Source organism: Gymnoscopelus braueri (assembly GCF_963280865.1).
Source record: "Gymnoscopelus braueri genome assembly, chromosome: 17".
NCBI classification, from domain to species: domain Eukaryota; kingdom Metazoa; phylum Chordata; class Actinopteri; order Myctophiformes; family Myctophidae; genus Gymnoscopelus; species Gymnoscopelus braueri.
This window is the reverse complement of record NC_137617.1, coordinates 20,356,592-20,376,613: the sequence shown is the minus strand read 5'-3', so window position 1 is coordinate 20,376,613 and position 20,022 is coordinate 20,356,592. Positions and strand designations below refer to the sequence as shown.

The 20,022-nt window shown below is 43.9% G+C and overlaps 1 protein-coding gene across 1 annotated transcript; it reads right to left on the bottom strand.

The window, feature by feature from the left end:
* Nucleotides 1–16,669: 16,669 nt before the first annotated feature.
* Nucleotides 16,670–19,501, bottom strand: LOC308104537 (C1q-related factor-like; the record flags this gene model as incomplete). Its single annotated transcript, XM_080454977.1, has 2 exons — nt 18,758–19,501; nt 16,670–16,849 (listed from the first exon to the last, which is right to left on the bottom strand). The coding sequence occupies exons 1-2, from the start codon at nt 19,400–19,402 to the stop codon at nt 16,670–16,672; spliced, it is 825 nt and encodes a 274-aa protein (XP_080311103.1). The 5' UTR covers nt 19,403–19,501.
* Nucleotides 19,502–20,022: the final 521 nt, after the last annotated feature.

Genomic DNA, 20,022 nt, shown 5'->3' with positions numbered 1-20,022 from the left:
TGATGCTGTAGCAGCCACTTTTGTTTTATTTGGTTTGCAATGAAAAGTCCTTCGGCGTGTCAACGGATATGTGCGTGCAAAAGATGACTTCTATTTGAATGTATGTGGATTTAAGACACATTGCATTTTCACTTCAGTAATAATGTGATACATCTCATGTAGCCTCATACTTAGGCTCAAACTGTGGCGTTATCTCTGTTGTCTATCTATACCAATGTTTCTCAAACTGTTTTAGGTTGATTAGGCCGCAAACCCCCTATTTGAAAAGATTTGTTGTCATAAGAGAAGATCTTAATTTTGAAGTACATAATTCTACAATGGTCTATATTCTGTAGTAGGTGGGGACTGGGGAGAGAGAAGCTATGATCTGAATAGTCAGATCATGAGTGTACTGTTTTTTCTTCAGTGTACTGTGGAAGGATTGAATCAGGTTTCACTCCAGGAGGAATTATTCTTTTTGTATGCTTTTATTGATAGGATAGGATAGTAGGCTGACAGGAAACGGGGAGAGAGATGGGGGGTGATATGCAGCAAAGGCCGTCGGGATCGGGACTCGAACTTGCGATGCGCTGTCAGGCTACTTTGGAGCCTAGGTGCCTGGACTGCTACGCCAGCAGTCCAGGCCAGGAATCATTATTTTGAATCAAATCTTAACCTTTTAGATGGTGAAATTATAGTGAAATAAATTAATTGCAACCTAGCATCCCAATCTTGGGCATGTCATAGGCAGAAACAAAAATCGGAAAAAGCACATGTACAAGCTCACAAGCTTTTTTTTAAAAAATAAGGCCTAAGTGGTTAAACTGTGCCTAATTTAGCTGGGGACCCCCTGGAACCCCCTTAAGGACCCCTGGGGGTTCCCGGACCACTGTTGTATACAACACAAAATGCCTATTCTTGACTGAAAATCGTTACAGCAGGTCACCAATTGTGGAGCTCTAGCCTTTTCTTCTCTTTAGGCCATCCATCTGCCTTGTCAGTCTGTGTGGGAGCCTGTCTGGCTGGGAGGGATGGGGGTGGGTTTGGTGACATCACCCTGGCACTGTCGTGCCCCCGCGCCTTGGCGCTGTGAAGGCAAGGCAGGCCTGCATGGCTAACTTGGCTCAGTATGGGGCCTGCGCTGGTCCAAGCTTCGCTTTTATCAAGGGACTGCAGAATTAATGCTGAGTGACTGTGGCTGGGGGGAGGCAGTGAACTGACAACGCCTGGCCACACTTGCACACAAATGCATATAATACACACTTTTTCATACACAAAATGCACTTAACAAGTACAGAAATAGACACACGCACAGGCAATACACACTATCAAGCGCATTTCACACGAACACTACAACAAATTTCTTCAGAGCTGTCCATCAGCCAGAGTCATGATAAGGCACACAATTTATTCTTAGATTGTTGGTTCTTTTTTCATTTTCCTCTGTTCATCTGTCCATCCAGAGGGCAATGTACTTTACTGGGCAGCCAGCTGTTAAGTGGAGATTTCCACTGTCCCTTTCTCGTCAGCTTGAGACACAGAAAAGGACCTGATTTAGAACGTGGAGGGAGCACTATATCTGTACCAGTTAGTGTGAATGCTTCAGGCAGAGATGAGTGGCAAAACCTCAGTCAGAATTTAAATTGGCTCAATTCAGAAGGTGTCGAGCCACCAAGGTTAGACGTATATGTTGTCTCGCGCTTTGCTATCACAGAATTGTAACACTTGATACTTTGGCTGTGTATTGGCAAAAAAATCCGATACGATACAGGGGTTACGATTTCAATATATTGCAATACTGTAAGCAAGGCAATACAGTTTATTGTGATTTTATTAATCTAATTCTATGAAAACTGTCATAGTGGCCACAAGATCTGAGTAAAGATTTTTTTTTAAATCACAATAGCTATAACATTCAACATCATAGTACAACTTTTCATTCAAATGAATTACCCATATCAGTAAAATAATAATACATATTCTTTTTAAATTACATATTAACTTACTACTTCTTACTTTTTTTAAATTAATAAAACATCGATAGCGTTTTGAAAATCGATTTGTTTCACAAAACATAATATCGTGATACTGAAGTGTATTGATATTTTCTCACACCCACACTTGAAAGCTGCCATTTTGGGGTAGCAAAGCAAATAATTGACTCTTGGCAGGGGGTGAAGAGTTCTATAATGACAACATGATGTTCAGAGAGTTGTCCTTAGGCGGCACAGTGCATCGACATTTGGAATCTTCTGTCTGAGTGATTTTGCATCATCCACTCCCACCTACTGCTGTCAGGGAAGGTACAACCACGTACCAACGGCACGTGCAACGGCAAACAAACTCAACTGAAATATGATGCAGCAATATGATTAAAAACTTTGACTTGAATGGGGTAATTGTCCTGTACCCACCAGGAAAATAAGCACTTGCATTGTTGCAAAGATGTTTTCTTTTTCTTTTCAAGGTGTCATTTAATAGTTTTTTTTAAATTACATTTTCTGCTTTTTTTTTCTTTCATTTTTTTTTACAGTACAATGACAGCAAAGCAAGGGTAGCACAGTCCCCGATCTGAACTGTGTTGGTCTAATTATTCAGCTAGCCTACAGGAGCATTCCAGAGGACCACAACTTTCCAGTTCACTGCCAACTCTTTTTGAATAACATTTAATAACGTTTTAGTTATGTATTTGTCGAGCCAAATCAATTAAGTCAGTCGAATTCAGTTGTTGAGTGAAGTTAAGATGCTTAGTAAATGCTTTCAGTAAACACATGTATTTTCCATTCGCATATACAAACGTATTACATAAAACTCAGTATAACAAAGGGATGGCTGTGATGTCTCCAGTTAATCTAGTTGTTTGGCATTTTTCACAGCTTTTGAAAACATCAAACATTTTGTGTGCAGTCAAGGTAATTCCTGTTTTCAAGTGTTTTAATCTCAGTTACTGTCCAGGTAGTCTTCCATAGTTTTCCATAACCTCTGAATGCTACATACAATCTTGAACTACACCTCCTGAAAGCTGATAACAGGAAGTTGTCATGTTTGTCATTTCCATTCTCGAAAATATATTTTTAAATACATTATTGATCAGCTATTTCCTGCACGTGACTCTGTCGTATGATAAGTATAAAGGCTTATATGTCCCATTCCATCCAGGCTAAAGCAGAGGGATAAGGAAGTGTGAGTGAGTGCGTGCGTGAATAAATGAATGAATGTGTCTAAAGCAGAGAGAGTATAGGGAAGTGTGAGTGAATGGGTGAATGAATGACTTCCTATACATGCAGTATAGGAAATGTATGTGTGGGGAAAAGATGAAATAAGCGTCTACACCACCAGCTGTCGCCAATTATTTTCTTGTTGGGGAGCAGTGACCTTAGGGTATATCATCAGATTTACAGTATGTCAAGGAAACAGAGCATTTATAATAATTACAATATTAATTTGTACAGGATCTAAAGATAAACACAGTGCTTAATAATGTTCAAATTAAAGGAAACGTAATGCTTGTTAACTTCAAAAAGAAATACATTAAATTAGTTAAAGAATGCTACATCATGCAAGACTTTTTTGCTTCCTCAAGTAGGCGTTAGTCAGATCACAGATAATAATGCTGATTTGGTAAGCTTACCTATAGTTTTGTCTCAATATTTACAACTAAAGAGCAGGATCTTTAGACTGTATTGCTCTGACACTAAATTGTTCTGGCAATCATCATTCACATGGAAGGCATGTTCAAATACCTTACCTCGTTAAGCCAAACAAATTGTACGCTAATACACCAGAATTAGATCAGTACAAAAGTAAACAAACAAACTAAGTAAATAGAGAACAAACTGCTATTTTCCCAGATTTTAATTGTTGCTGCATGTGCTCTCATTTGTAATGGAAACAAAAGCTGTGCAGAGAAAACAGGAGCGAACCACATTTGCTGTTCATCTTGGCTGCTGATACTTGTGAACACAAACCTTCATGACTGTGTTGTTTACCCTGTCATTGTGTGCACAGATGCACACACACACACACACATACTGTACATACACATACTTGCCAAGTACATTTTCCACATACAAGGAATTTGCCTTGGTGATGTTGGTGAATTGTAATGAATAGCAACAAATACTGTCATATGGTATTTCTTTAAATGTATTGATGTCTAAAAATAAGGGATGCAATAGAAACAACGTAGGCTATGGGAACATACTGTAGTTATGGATATGGAGGAATAAATGTACTTGTATTATCTACACAGGCGTGTTAGAGTTAGTGGTGGTGCAGGCATCTCAGTACGTGTGTGTGTGTGTGTGTGCGTGTGCGTGTGCGCGCGTGCATGTGTGTGTGTGTGTGTGTGTGTGTGTGTGTGAGAGGGGCAGTGGAGTTGATTGTGAGCCACTGGGAAGAAGCTGGTCAGATGGCATGAGGTTTTGGTCTTAATGGACCAGAAACTCTTGCTGAATGGAAGTCTTTGGAAGAGGTGGTGTCCAGGGTGTGAAGGGTCTGTGATCATTTTTCTGGCTCGCTTCCTGGTCCTTGACTGGTCAAGGTCCTGGAGAGGCAGCAGGTTACCAGCGATGACCCTCTCGGCTGACCGAATGATCCGCTGCAATCTGCACTTGGCAGTGGAAGTGAAGCGCATGGTGATGTATGCGGGCACTTGCGGAGGGGGGGGGCTTTGGGTGCTTGAGCACCTTCCCCTTTCCCTCTGATGCCCAAACTGCCCTTCTTTTCAGAAGGAGCGAGTGCATTCTCCGGCAGCGGCAACAGCCGCGGAACTTCCGCGGAACTGCCGGTGGAGGAGCGGCAGCTCCCGGCAGTGACTGCCGGCGGTGGAGCGACAGCTGCCGGCGGAGCAGCGGAACTGCCGCGGACACTGCCGGTGGGGGAGCGGCAGTCGCGGAACTGCCGGTGGAGGAGCGGCAGTCAACTTATTTTTTCCGCCGATAAAGTATAGTTTTGGACCATGACGGAGGCGCGCCGAATCAGCAGACCTTGAGGCCAAGGAGTCGCGCCCGAGCGCCTCCAGGCGCAAGTGCCCGCGACGACCGGCCGATGGTCTGCTATTCGACTAAGCGCCGTCCGAGTTATGTACCGATAGGCACAGAATCGTAAATAATATTGGTGGGGACTGCGTTACACAAACGCAGCACACTCGCCGCCGGCAGCTCCGCTGCCGGAAAATGCACTCGCTGTCCCTCCTTCTTTTTTTATGGCCTGCCCAACACCTGTGGCCCTCAAGAACATTTGACCAATAATAATAATTTCACGATCAGTCAGTTTTAGTTTCACTTTTCACTTAATGCAGTGATGCATGTGCCCTCCCACCTCGTTAATCTTGCAGCTGCATTAACAACTTGAGACAGGCACTCAGCAAGCATGGTAAATTCACTCCCCCATGAATAAATTGTTGCTTTTTGCACTTCACGTTTTGTGCAGATTAGCTACAAAACTGAGATGTGTTCATTTCATGAGCTTTTGTTAGCTTGGTTTGTACAGAGTCAGGATAATTGTTTTCCCCTATTTCCAATCAATGTTATAATCAAGTAAACTGGCTCCTGGCTTTAGTTTGCCCTCATCTAAAGTTAATATTAGGCTGTTTGTGATAGAGATGGAGGAGGCAGGGGAGATAGGGGGGGGGGGGGGGGTAATAGCAGGAATGGTATGGGCCAAGTTATTGTGGAACATCTTGCCTCCATTATGTATACATTTCTGGTGTGAAATGGCACGAGGGACCCACAAAAAATCGCCACACTTAATGTGCCCTTTTATGATCTTTGAGCACCTGCCCCTCCAGTGGTCTCTGCATGGCCCTGGGATGGACCCAATGATGGCCATGTAGAACTGGACCATAACTTTCTGCAGCAAGTTTAATTTGTTCGGCTGACGGAGTAAGAATAGCGTATTCTGGGCCCTCTTTGATGATGGAGGTGTCGTTCTCCTCCCACCTGAGGATCTGAGATAGTATTGTCCCGACTCTCCCCTGCACAACGCTAATTCCATTCAACAACCGTGCTGGGTACAATATACGCTTCCAGAAAGAATATGGTATATTTCCATTCTGGCTTGTAGTGTCATCATAGCGAAGATGGGCCGCTTACAGTGCCTCCACGGTCCATTGTCAAGCGACATCCGTGAGACCACGGTGAGGTGAAGAGACAGGCAACATGCCAGCGGAGCATTCCCAGCTGTGTGAGTCAACCTGTCCCCACGTGTTAGCTTAGCTCCGTCAGTGCTACAAGGGGAAGAAAGGCTTAGTTGTGAGTCAGTGACACCCTGGACAGATCCCAGATCAGGCATGACCATGGGAGTGAGAGTGAAGTGGGGGTTGGGGTATGTATTCATGTTCTCCCCAGCCACTGTGACTTGCGTGTGAGGTCAGCACGAGGGCCTTGGAGGAAGTGAGATAGTGAGTGAAAGCATGAAGCATACGTATACTGTATGTGTGTATGGGATGGAGGACGTGGGAGGGATGTTATGTGCGGATGGTCAACCAACATGTAGTTATGTGCATTGAAGTGTGTATGTTCAAAGCCGATGGGTGATTCTATCTCTGTGTGTGTCTGTCCATACACATGTTTGTCCACCCCCTTATGACACAGGAGGACACTGGAGTGGTTGTACTTTCAAGGAAACCACCTTTTCTCAAATGTACACATTGTTACTAAGAACCCCTCTACAACTGGCATTAACAATATGTGCCTCAGATCGGGATTATGTCCAGATAATATTGATTAGAGCTTGCATGTAAATTATTCCCTGGAATACATCTCTCTTTCCCAAGTTTCCTGTGCAACATGAGACTGCTACACTAACTCTAAACTTTAAGGTTTAAATGCTTCAAAGTCAACACAGTCAACTTTCAACTGTGGCAAAATACATCACCTTACCCTCAAAGGTGGTTTGTGACCAGCTATTTGATGCATCATGGGGGATATTAAATATGAATCTTATCTTAAACTACATAAACTTTGATCTGATCACAGAGAATACATGCTAGCCTAAGTGGTAGGTGTAAAGGGATAGCCTACGGCTACACGATATGAATTATAAAACCTCAGCACCAGGCATAAAGTAGCTATTACTGTGAGGAATAGGTCTACCACTAATTGTGATGCTTTGTTTTGACAGACTTGGACCAATCTGTTTGGCTGGGCTGCAATTGCCTTGAAATGAGACAAACTGCTGTTAGAGCACATATGCATAGCTTGGTTTGGATCAGCACCCCCAGGATGACAAAGGCTTACTGAAGGTCAAAAATAACGATGTCGTAATAAGTAACGTGCTGCCAGCCATGATTCTAGGAATGCAAACAAATGGACAGGAATATGACGAATAATGCCATCCCAATACCAGCCTTAAAGGGCAGTAGCGTGAACATGACCATGCTGGAAGTCAAATGTGTTGCTCATGCTTTTCTGTGCTTGTAAGAATAAAATGTTTTTAATTGGTAAAATAGAAAAATAAAGTTCCATGTTATTGATAACGAGTGTTTATAGGAGTCAACCAATCTTCTCTACAAAAGCAACCTGCCATAGCTTTGATATGGCACATTTTGAAGAACTGGGGTTGCATGATAGTCCTCCGACCCTCCGCCCTCCTCACATGAAACAGCTATCATCAAACTATCAAGTGACTTCAGCATGGTGTAAATATTATAATTTTGTTCACATTTTAAGAGGCAGAGAAAAAAGTAACAGTTGGGTTCTACCAACTGAACTGTAGTGTCTGAAATAATTCCATCTTTTTTTTTAACTCTTTTAGTGCATATCCATGGTCAAAATGGGGATTGGGACATAGTTAAAGATGAAGTGCAGTGAGTGGTAAAGTACCTGCCCACCACCACAGAGTCTAGGGGTTCGATTCCACCGCGGTGCATCCGGCTTTGTCGAGCGTCTATACGTCTTTGCGTGTTTGGGGAAGGGAAGCCGGGCAGGGAGGGTGATTTTTGTCACTGCACAGACATACTCCTACAGGCTGGGGCGGCACCTGTCAGCGAGGAGTGTTGGGCAGGAGGAGTAGGGGTGCTACGTACTCCAGGTGGTGGCTCCTCATCGGGTGAGCCAGTATGATACAACAGCAATGTCAAATTAAGGCTCTGTTACACTTATAATCGGGGCCTAGGAGAGCCTTTCCAACGACCCTACATGCACAATATCAGCACTGTGACTATGTTTGACGAACAGAGCCTTAATTCGTTTTGGTAACACCTGTGAAGGAAGTAAGGAAGCAGCCAAATTTCTTGCCAATCTCCTGTGCAAAGAGCCTATTGACAGCCCATTCATGAAGCATATTGTATTGAATAACATTATGACAATGACCCCGATATTCTGACAGCTGGGATTAGCTCATTTTCTCTGTCAAGTCTGTTTCACTCAACGTTCTGCATATGTGCAATTTCGAAACAGGTGTTACACAAGACGTTGACTGATTTTATCACAAGCACTTCCCAACTCGAACACATTAAAAAAATGGCTAGACAGAATCTATTGACAGAACGGTGCACATAACATGACAACAGTATTTTGTTTTTTAAAACAAAGGCTTGACACAAACCAAGCTGTCCGTACAGGTGCAATGTTGATTTGTTTATCACTGTTTAGTACAATCAGATAGGATTTTTCTGTTTCATGAATGGGCTGTCAATGGACGGTGTTTCAACTTAGATGCAGACAACATCTTAGTAGCTTAGTAGCTAAACATGGACTACGTACATACAAAAATAATGCTAGTTAGTTGTGTTACATCAACCATTAAAAGAAATGAGGATTATCTATTGTTACCTATACTTAATCTTTGTGTTGTGGAAATCAACTGTGCATCATCTTGTGAGTGGGCAGTGTAACAGCCCTGCCCCACTGTTCATAGACAAATAAAGGTAGATGCCTCCTCCGGCTCTGAGGCGTCTGTATCTCAGGCGCCATTTTGGAGAAGGCAAGCTTCCTGACTACTGGCCAATCACATCACGTCTTTTCCAGGACTTGGCAGAATCTAGTTGTATAAAAATATATCTCCAAAATAGCGGCCGCGATACAGGTCGCTCCAATGAACTGCAGAGGTCAATGAGGTATCTAGGTTCCTATATCTATGCCACTGTTGGCTAGCTGGCAGTCTTCAGTGATTGGCAGAGTGGTGCAGGCTGTCAGGCCAACTTGGTACACCTGAGTTAATGGGTTTGGGGGAGTATATAATGATCGCTCATTGAAATATTTTTCTCTCCAGAGGTAGGTCCTTTTTGGGCTCTACAGTACCTGGCCTCTTACCATTTTTGGCTTTACCTTTTTATACAACACTCACATTCCACACATCACTGCAGTTAGAGTTTTGAAGAGTTTCTTATGTAAAATACAGGACCACAATGGAAACAAGCCCCTAGGGCTTTTTGTGTTATCCATTTAACAATCATTGTAAACCGTACCTCTGTAAATCTGCAAACTGTTAATAAAGTATTCAATAAAAAAAGAGAAAAGTATTGGCCATTAGGAACTTGCTGGAACTTGTTCCTCATAGCTAATTTAGACCTTTCAAACTGTGCCCCAAAACACCACTGCCATGGGATGGCAGCTAGGGTTATCAATTCATGCATACAATTATTCTCAGCTTTCATAAAGTGTGTCATTCTGACACTCTAGTCAGACTCTAGGACTGTCCATGTCTCAGGTCAGCTGAAGACTACATTTATGGGAGAGGGAAACAGGAAGCCAAGGAAGAAGTTTAACGTGACAAGCAGGCCTACATGTGTCACAAACACATCTCATGAAGATTTGTAGAACACCAATAACAATATAGGAATAATTTCAAAGCTCTTCATCTTGTGGTGTATAAAGGCAACATGCTGATGATGATTTCTGCAAGGTCACTGCAGCCTGGGTGATGGCTGAATTATGCAGTCACACCAGGCCTCAATCAATTAGACTCTTAGCTGGGTGTTACTATACACACCTGTTGTGCATCATTGTACACAGGATAAATCAGGCATCTCTACATAGACAAGCCTGTGTCTGGACTCAGTAGTAAGCTATATTACATCTAATTTCCCCTGTAATCGTTTATTTTCTAGCCATACAGTTTGTAGTTGTATCAGTTTATACCACGGCATGGCAAGCAACATAACTATGATTATTTTTGCACTGACAAATAAAGAGCCTGTTAATCCAATAATCCTACTGTCATCTGTTCCCTACTACCAAACCTGTTACAGTAGTCATCTTTAATAGAATTTACAGACAACAAAAGCAATGACACCATACAGCTCAGAATTCTTTTTCCAAAACCCCACACAAGCATTTTCCTTCCACAATGAACACACAATTTCAGGTTTTACCTGTCAAATTAGATCTCACTTAATCTTAATAATCACAGGTGTGCTTTGTGCTGCAATCGCCACAACTATGAGCAGCCAAATTGAAACTGTGTCTTTCATGGTAAATTATAGCCCTGCCAACAGATGCCTTACAGTCATTCTTCTGATTCTGATTTAAACATATTTGCGTGAAGGCAGTAAGAAATACAAGATCACAACACACCGAAATGCCATGCATTTTCGGTAAACGACACACAACACAAGTATGAGTCAGGAATTATACCTTGATGTGCGCCACCAAAAATATTGCAACTAACACCTCCCTGTCAATCCACATATATGTTCACACTGCAATAATGATTCTGACGTCTTTGCAGACATTGCGACTAACAACTCGGATCACAAACGAGGAGTTCAGAGATATGTCCTGTCAGAACTGTCTAGTATTTCTCATAATACCCTGAAAAGCTTTTTTTCTTTTTTAAGCTGAAGGACCAGCACCATCAATTCACTGCAAGGCAACGTGTACCACTGAATTGTTTATTTTGACTAGTTAAGGCAATGTAGTGCCCCTGGAAAGAATGGTTTCATCAACTCAAACTTTTTCATGTCAAATTTATGTATAAAATAGGGTTAAAGCGGTTAAACTTATTTTGATGATATACTAACTGATTTTGTTGAGGACCCCCTGAAACCCCCTCAAGGACCCATGGGGGTCCCCGGACCCCCAGGGGTCCTTGAGGGGGTTTTCAATGCAGTGTCTTGCCTTAATGCAGTGCTTAATGCATGCCGAGTTTAGTTGCATAGTACATTTCAACAAGGCAATTCAAAGTTAAAGCCCCATATTCTGATAGCAATCACTGCTAGTGTTTGCTCAGTAACAGGGACCTTGTCTCTCAAGCTCTTTAATAAACAGAAAATACATTTTCAGGTACTGTAGGTCACCAATTTCGTCCAATCAGGAGAGAAAACCCATTTATCAGTTCAAATTTTGTTTTGTTTCATCGCTTCTGATTTCACTTGTTTATCCTGTATGAGTTCTCTCTCCTGATTTGGTATCCTGACATGAACATTTATTTTCTGTTCACTAAAGAGCTGGGGAGACCCTTGTTACTAAACAAACACTATAACAATGATTACTATACAAAACTAAAAATCCCTTGGCTCAATCGTTTAGCCGAAGCACAGCAGGTGTGTTAGTAACACTACACTTGACTCAGAGCCTTAGTAAGGTGTTGGGCCACCACGAGCTGCCAGAACAGAACTTGGCATAGATTCTACATGTTTCTGGAACGCCATTGGAGAGATGGAACACCATTCTAACAAAGGATGTTCCCATATTTGGTGTTTTGTAGCCAACATACGTGTTGTAGCCAACGCAAGCCGAGACTTGGAGTTCAACACTGGTGAGCTTCACTTGTGTTGGATTTCACGTGCTTCAAAACAGTCAACACAGGACGCTCCTCCCTTTTTTTGCTCCCATAGAGTAGAAGTGAACGCTGGCGCTTCTGATGCGAATTGCATGTGTGACCTGGTCCTTTATGTTCCGAGGGTCCTATCAGAGCTGTGGAAAATAGGACCCTGGGAACACAGGCTTGACCCCACCGGGAGCACTGTCTTAACACGTCAATCCAAAATCTCCCATAGCTTTTCAGTTGGGTTGAGATATGGTGACTGTGAAGTCCATAGCATATGAGTCACATCATTTTCATACTCATCAAACATTACAGTGACCTGATGACATGCCCTGTGGATGGAGGCATTGTCATCCTGGAAAAGACCACTTCCATCATGATAGAAATGTTTCATCATTCTGTAGGATAAAGGTGAACACACAGAAAAGCTGACCCTTCCTCCTAAGGGAACAAGTGGAACCGACCCATGCCAGGAAAATGCCCCTCCCACATAACCCCTCACTGTAGGGGTCAAGCATTCAGGCCTGTACCGTTTTCTTTTATTCACAAAACCACTTCATATGAAATATGGTGAAGGAACAACAAATGTTCCCCCCAGAATAGGCATGCTGGGGTTCAAGTGGTTCATTGCTTAATTGTATCACACAGACGACACGGTACACTTGTATGGAAGCATCTGTATTCGTTATGTTTCTCCACTAATTTATTCAGATTTTGCCTTTAATTTGTCACCCGTCTGTATATTTGAGCACTTCAATACAGTTTTCTTTTTAGGTCTTCTTTAAAGATACTGCATAAACACGCATGCATGCAATCAATCAATCATGCACGCTAGTTACCAAGTGTATATAAGCATTACAGGTGGCTGTGTGTTGTGTGCAAAGAATTGTACACACAAGCATGAAGGACAATTTAGCCAGACAGTTGACGTTGCTATCCTTAATTTGGATGTCCCCTGGTGGGTAAGTGGGCACACTGAAGATAACGACACCAAGGGCTCATTAACGTCACATCAGACATTTCGGCCGAGGAACTCATTCCAAGCCTAGCATTTTCTTGCCTTGTGGAGATGTCCACACACACACACACACACACACACACACACACACACACACACACACACACACACACACACACACACACACACACACACACACACACACACACACACACACACACACACACACACACACACACACACACAAACTCTGGACTAGCCTGATAAGACCAAAGCCTTACCAATTGGCCCCAGCAAATGTCAAGCTTCAGCCATCTCAGTATACAGATAGGAACCAGGTTGGAGAGAGTGCATGTAAATTTTCAGCAGTACATTTGCATACACTGGAGATAACCTGCAGTAAAACTAGTCTCCAGTCGACAGGTAATATTTCAAATCCCCATTCCGGCTGTAAATGATGAAAAAGAGGTACAGTAGTCGGTCTCAAATAGGTGTACCTCCTCTGTCAAGTCCAATAGAGGGTCAATGAAGCAACTTAAAAGGTTCCGCTTCAAGTGGTCCTGCTTAGTTGGGGAGCATTGCATCCATTGGAACACTTGTACTTTTTACCATTGCCTGAAGTAACAGCTTTGGACAAGGTTTCCGCCCGACGGTGACAATATGCTTCTTGTGAGTTGGATCCTAGATTCCCTGGCTCTCTACGATGTAGTTTCATCACACATTAAAACAATAGCAGCAGGCTGTCCTGTCGGAGCATCCCAGAGGGGAGTTTCTTTTTGTCTCTCACCATCCCTGCTTTGCAAAGACAATGCCTGCCAGGAGAATGTCCTTTACCTTTATGTGTACCTTTATGTGTTTCCATATCGGAGGCACAATATGTGCCAGAGAAGGATTTTACTTTTTTAGTCACTATTGTGTGGCAGCTGGCATGAATATTTGTGAGCAGCAGCTCTTTCTTTTGAGAAAGAAAGAAAGAAAGAAACAAGCACACACACCCACACGCACGCACGCACGCACGCACACGCACACACACACACACACACACACACACACACACACACACACACACACACACACACACACACACACACACACACACACACACACACACACACATTGCACTGTACTGTACTGTACAGTACACAACCTCACACTATCATCATCACCACCCTGAATAAAGCTTTCCAGACACCCTAACGGTGAAGTCGAGCTTCAATGAATGGAGCTTACTGTAAGTCTGACTGCCTTTAAGTTATTTTTCTTCTCGTTATCATCCTGGAATGCTGATCATACAACCAATGATATTTGATGTGTGTTTGTTGTCACAATTACCACTTTAAATGAGTAAAATGACAACAGGTTAAGCCTGGTTCACTACATATGCAATGGGAGATATTGACTCAACCTGAGATGATGTTTCCAAAACATGTCTCATTAGTTAATTAATGAAGTTTCAAATCACAGCTTGTGCTGCGTTGCTGTCGCTCCATCTGCCACACGACGTGTGTGATGTGTGATGCCACACCACTTACAGTCTTGGCAACATCACATGACGTTTGCTGTATTTGAGTTATGAACAAGATTACTGTTAACGTGAGAAGATCTTTAAGTTTATAAAGCACAACCTAACGGTTGGAGGGCATGAAGTGTACCAACAATACTTAGGCTATACACTTTATTGTTGATTTATAACCAGCAAATTTGTGACTTTGTCTCTGCTGCCTATTTCTTAACTAATAATGGTTTAGAATCTGGACCACTGAATTCCCTCCTCGGGCACTCGGAGGGGGGAGGGGGGGGGGGTCACTCATGCTGCTGGCTCCGTTCTGCTGCAACAGCTTCAGCAGTGAAAGCTGTTTCTTGCTGAGCGAGGGGCATTTGCCTTTGACAATGTGACATGAAGTCTCTAATTTGACGATGTTGCTCATAATGCCCCGCGAGGCGAAAACGGGCCGTGCTTGTGTTTGGCTGCCCTGCAGCTCTGGTAACCTCTTCTTGGGTATATGAGGAGGCCTCGTGGTAAATTGTGTCTGGAGGAACTCTGCAGCCTGAAGACACATGGCTGGAGTTCTGAGCCGAGGGTTTTCCAGATCTTAACTGCTTTATTCCATGGTTATGTGGACTTGAGGGTACTCCAAGTCCAACATGTCGGAGTACGCAGACCTGCTTTCTACAGCTTCCTCTTTTTTCCTGAACTGATCATATTAAACACCTCAATCAAAAGAGGGAACAGTAATTACTCAATTTAATGCAGCTTCAGTCTGTATTTTGATAATTGTTTTGACATTCAGTTTCTGATAAAAAAAAATTTGCAGCATTGATTTATTGAGAGCAATATGACTCAAAATTGTTCCTTCCTGCAGACTAGCTTCTAGTGTCAAACCAACTAAGAGACTTAATCAAAGCAATCCATGTAGAGGAGAAATGATGTTCAATATATTTCATAGTATCAAAGCATACTCTATACCACACCAGCAAACTTTATCGGTTGTTACAGTATGTGCCTGGGAGCTACGTCCCTGTCGCTGACACTCATGTCACCATCTCGGAGGATCCTAATTTGCCCTGGATCACTTCCCAGCACTCATCTGAGCTCTGCCATGATATGTTCTAACGCCCGTCTCTTCTCTCTCGCTTGCCATCTCTCTGCATCTTCAACGCGTGGTCTCCACGCCCATTAAAAGAGAGCAGGGGAAAACATGGATTGTGAGATGCAATTATCTCTCCGAGTCATTTGGCATTTAAACACAGCTGTGAGCCTCTTCTCGCATTCCCTTCGGCTCTCCTCGTCGCTGCTTTGATTGGCCCTTGCAGTTCAGCTGAGGCGCCCCCCCCATCACCTTTTAGCTGTACAAACTAAGGGGTTTCAGCAGCAGGTCAGTGAATGATCACAGCATATGATTAACAACCAGATTAAAGGGAATGACATTAACCAAGTGGTCTGAGAGCTCAATAAAAAAAACCAACAACTTTTTTTATTACCAACAGTCATGGACAAGCACAGAATATAAAAGAAAACATTATATTCCCTAAGCCCTCGTCTGCTTATTGTCAAACATCACATGTAATTTCCTTTTCAGCGCAGTCACCGGACATACATTGGAAATCAATGTGTGCATGAACGTGCATGCAGCAGAAAAAACAGCATAGATGGCGCTTGTGAAATCGGAGATCTAAAACATTTACAAAGAGAAGCTCCCCACACAAAATAATCATCAACATCAATATACAAATACAGTCTATGCCATTTTTTATTACACAATTAGAAGGATTCACTGTATGTGCGGGATAGACACTGCTTCGACTGCAATTGCGCACAACATCAAATTTACAACATTGTACATACACTAACAATATGCCAAATACGTTTGGGATATTAATGACACCAGTTTCGACTCATCACACTGTGACACGAGACATTTTGTGACATCAGACTGTCATCTATAATCACAATCTCATTCATGACTGAATGTTTGATAAATTAGCGTCGCATGTGGCAAAGAACCCCCTCCCCCCCAAGCATTAAAGCACAACATGTTATCGTACACAGACCGTGAGAGAAGTTAATCATGTGAAGCATGTAGCAAAGGACTGCACTAGTGCAGTCGTGTGACCGTCGCGTTTTCCCAGACTTGAATTTGAAACAGGAGCTCAAAAATGACAGATGCTCTTCAGCACTGTCAAAATTGCCACCACACCTTCCCGTGGCACATCGTGACGCCTGTCACTTTCATGTTGCTTGTGTGCTTCACGTCAGTAGCATTGCATCACAATGGAATAGACGGATGAAAAAGGAATGACACCAGCTTGTGGTAGACAGTTACCCATAACCACAGATCCATGGCCCTAATTACTGTACTTTTTTTTATAACCAACTTTAAACAATGGAGATATTTGTGAAATATCTGTGGATAGGGGCAGCATCAACCTTATGTGTGAAGCAAAATGAACGTCAGGAAGTGAATGTCCTGTGGTGGCGACCTTTCACCCCTGTGCCCCTGTCCTGTTTCCGACTGGCCCTCAGTCGGCATAGAGGATGAACCCTGAGAATGTGCTGTATTTGTTGCTGTTGCCTCCGTGAGCCTTGCCCCCGTCCAGTTTAATGAAGACCTCATCTCCCGCGTCCAAATGAAGGATGGCACTGTTGCTGGCATAGTCATAACTCTGGTCCTGGTCTTGGGCAATGGCACTGGCCCTGACCTGCAGTAAGACAATGCAGGGGAAAAGAGAGAGAAGTGGGTAAGTGTAAGGTGAAGAAACTGGTGTTTAAAACAGAATTGGCAATTACCTTTGGTAGCCTATTACATCTGTATTAAGAAGGCAGTTGAACAAATCCTCTTGCAAAAATGTTATTGGCAATCTGGCGGAAACAATAACATCAAACGATGGCACCATCTAAGTTGATTGATTTTGGTGAAGTAAATGAACATCAGTTGCTCATTTACTGATTTACTGGCAGTAACTATCATTATTTGCAAAGATATTTAGAAGGTCACACTGAATAAAAATGTGTGTAAAATCTATTCCCTGTGGCAAATATCCCCCCCCGCCCCCCCCCCAGAGTAAATTAAGTCAGTGACTCACCTTAAAAAACTAGGTCTAAGTCAGTCTGGGAGGGAAGGCAGTGTGTAATGGTCTGCTCTTACTTTAACATGTCATAAGGGGAAGTGCTGAAAATCCCATGTGTCCCTAATACAGTGTGTCATTGTGTCAACGCAGGCTGATTACATAAAATAAATAAATAAATATAAAACCAGAGTGGCGCTAAATCCAGAGTGAAGTGCCAAAACCCCTCTCACATGTCTGCGATGGCACAAAAGTGAGACTTGTGCTTGGGGAGGCTGTCTTAGCTCAGACAGCTAACCACCAAAGGACATATATCCATCTTAAGCCTGAACTAATATGTAATGATAAGGGTTGCCATGTTGTAAACTTCACCAGCAAAGTGGTGTAACTGCCTTTGACAGATTGTGCCAATAGTTTTCAAACATACATTGTAAAAAAAAGAAAAAGAAAAGGCTAGTACAAGGCCCTAATTAGTGCAAGCTGAGTGAGATTGGAGTGCATGTAAAGGTATCCTCAGGGTTCGAGAAGACAAGCTCAGCTACTGCTGACAGTCTGATGATGGGTGTGAGAGGGATGAGGGCATCTCAGTCTTCACCTTCTCTTCCCTCTTCTCCTCTCTCTGTTTGTTCAGCATCCCTAGTGACCCTGCCCTCCACCCATTCTCTCTTAACAATGTAAGGTATTGTAGTGCAGGTGGCCAGAATTACCTTTTTACTTTGCAACACAATGGTACTTACCAAAGTCTTTTTCTCAGTTACTGGTAAATGCTGCTTCACGCAAGCAGTCTGTATTCCATATCCCCAACAGGTGCAGGTACACAGTTCAACTATATTTATGATGTCATGCAGATTTGTAATGCAATTTCAGAGCCGTGGATTAAAGTGCTTGCAGGGAAATGTCTAGGCTCAACATTTCTGTGGTCTTTGATCAATGTTGGCACCCAGGGCTTAAAACACATTAGAAGATTATGATTATCCATGAACATGGGAAATATCACAATTCGGTATTAAAAGGCTCGGCTTGACTGGTAGTCGGATAACGCTTACCAGCGCATCGCGCTTCCTGGACCCTGTGCTGTTGTATTTCAAACGGCACATGCTTTGAACTGGACTGCACCACAGGCTGTGTTTTGAGGAGTGCAGAGTTGAGATAGCGATGTAGTGTGTATGTCGTTCACTTCACGGCATACACCGCTGGATGCGTAATAAGCAAAAATACACGAGCTGGCAGCTTGCCACTGTGCATTGTCATTACGGCAGACTGCAACACCAGACCAAAATCATGATACACATGAATGCATGACTAGCCATTATAGACTGTCAGCCAACTACACACGCTATAGTCCCTGAGCATGTCCATTTGAGTTCATTCCAGTACATCATTCAGGGCTTGGACAATAAGAACTCGGTTCTATATTGTGATATTTTGCAGGATTCATTATTCAACTGTAACAGCCAGTTCCGTAAATCATTTATTTAACTGCCTAATGTATTCAGGTGATAGTGTGAGTGGGTATATCAAAGAATAAAACTGGCTACCCACCAGGCCGTTCTTGATCAGGTCAGCCCACATGCTGGTGCCATCCCCTCCCCTCATGAGCACGTTGTAGATGAAGAAGTAGGTACCGGGGATCTTGCACGTGAACTTGCCCGTCGTGCCTTCGAAATTATCCCCGATGTTGGTCACCACGTCGTCGAACCGCAAAATATCGTAACCTTCTTGTGGGTTTCGCAGTCCCGCAAAAAACGCCACGCGGGGCGTGGTGCTGTACGTGGCGGTGCTGACTGCCCCTTTCCCCCCGACGCCGAGGAGCCCCGTCCTGACCATGTCCACGCTGTCTCCCGGCGGTCCCTTGGGCCCCGGTGGGCCGGGCTCTCCGGGTGGCCCCGGAGGTCCGGGCTTGCCAGAGCGTCCCGGTTTACCCTGTGGACCGTGAGCGCTGTAGGTGGGCAGCGGGGGGCCGATGCTGTGGTCACTCGGGGCGTCTCCTACGTTGTCCGTCTGAAGGCCCGGCGTGGCGACGTCCGTGCCTATTTGCGCGCCCGTCGACCCCATGCTGGGGAACGGGTCACACACCATGCGGCAAGTGCCCAGCATCTCGTAGTGGCCGGCGCTGTCCTCGGTGCCGCCGGTGCCCACGGAGCTCACCAGCACGGGGATTAGGATGACCAGGACCAAGACCAACATGACCCCCACAGCAGCTGCTACCAGGGTCTTCCTCCCGATGCTCAGCCGTGGACGGGGCTGCGCTGCCAGCGTGGAGTTCTCTGGGGTGGAAATGGTGACTGCTGGGAGAAACACAACGCGACCACCTGGCTCAAAACACAAGACACGCCGAGGATCCCCCCCCGGAGACAACACACACAGAGAGATGTGGATGGAGTATGTGTGTGGGAGATGGAGTGAGCCAGTGAGTGACAGAGCTGTGTTGGAGTCAGAAAGAGAGAGACAGAGAGAGAGAGAGAGAGAGAGAGAGAGAGAGAGAGAGAGAGAGAGCGCGCAAAGGAGGAGAAAGTGATCACAGGGAAAGAGAGAGAATAGAGAGAAAGAGAGGGAGATCAAGAGGGAGGGGGCAGACAGTCGGGCGGAAAGAAGGAAGAGAAGCATAAGAGGAGGAAAGAGTGAGCAACATGCACTCACGCTGAGCGTCTTTCTAACCATGCAAGTCAGGGCTGGGGAGGGCACTCTCTCATCCTGGCAGAGTGTTGAAAATAGTGAAAATTATAGGGAGAGAGAAGAGAGAAGATGAGAGAGAGAGAAAGAGAGCAAGAGGAAGCAAGGACAATAGGACATAACTAAGGGTTTCA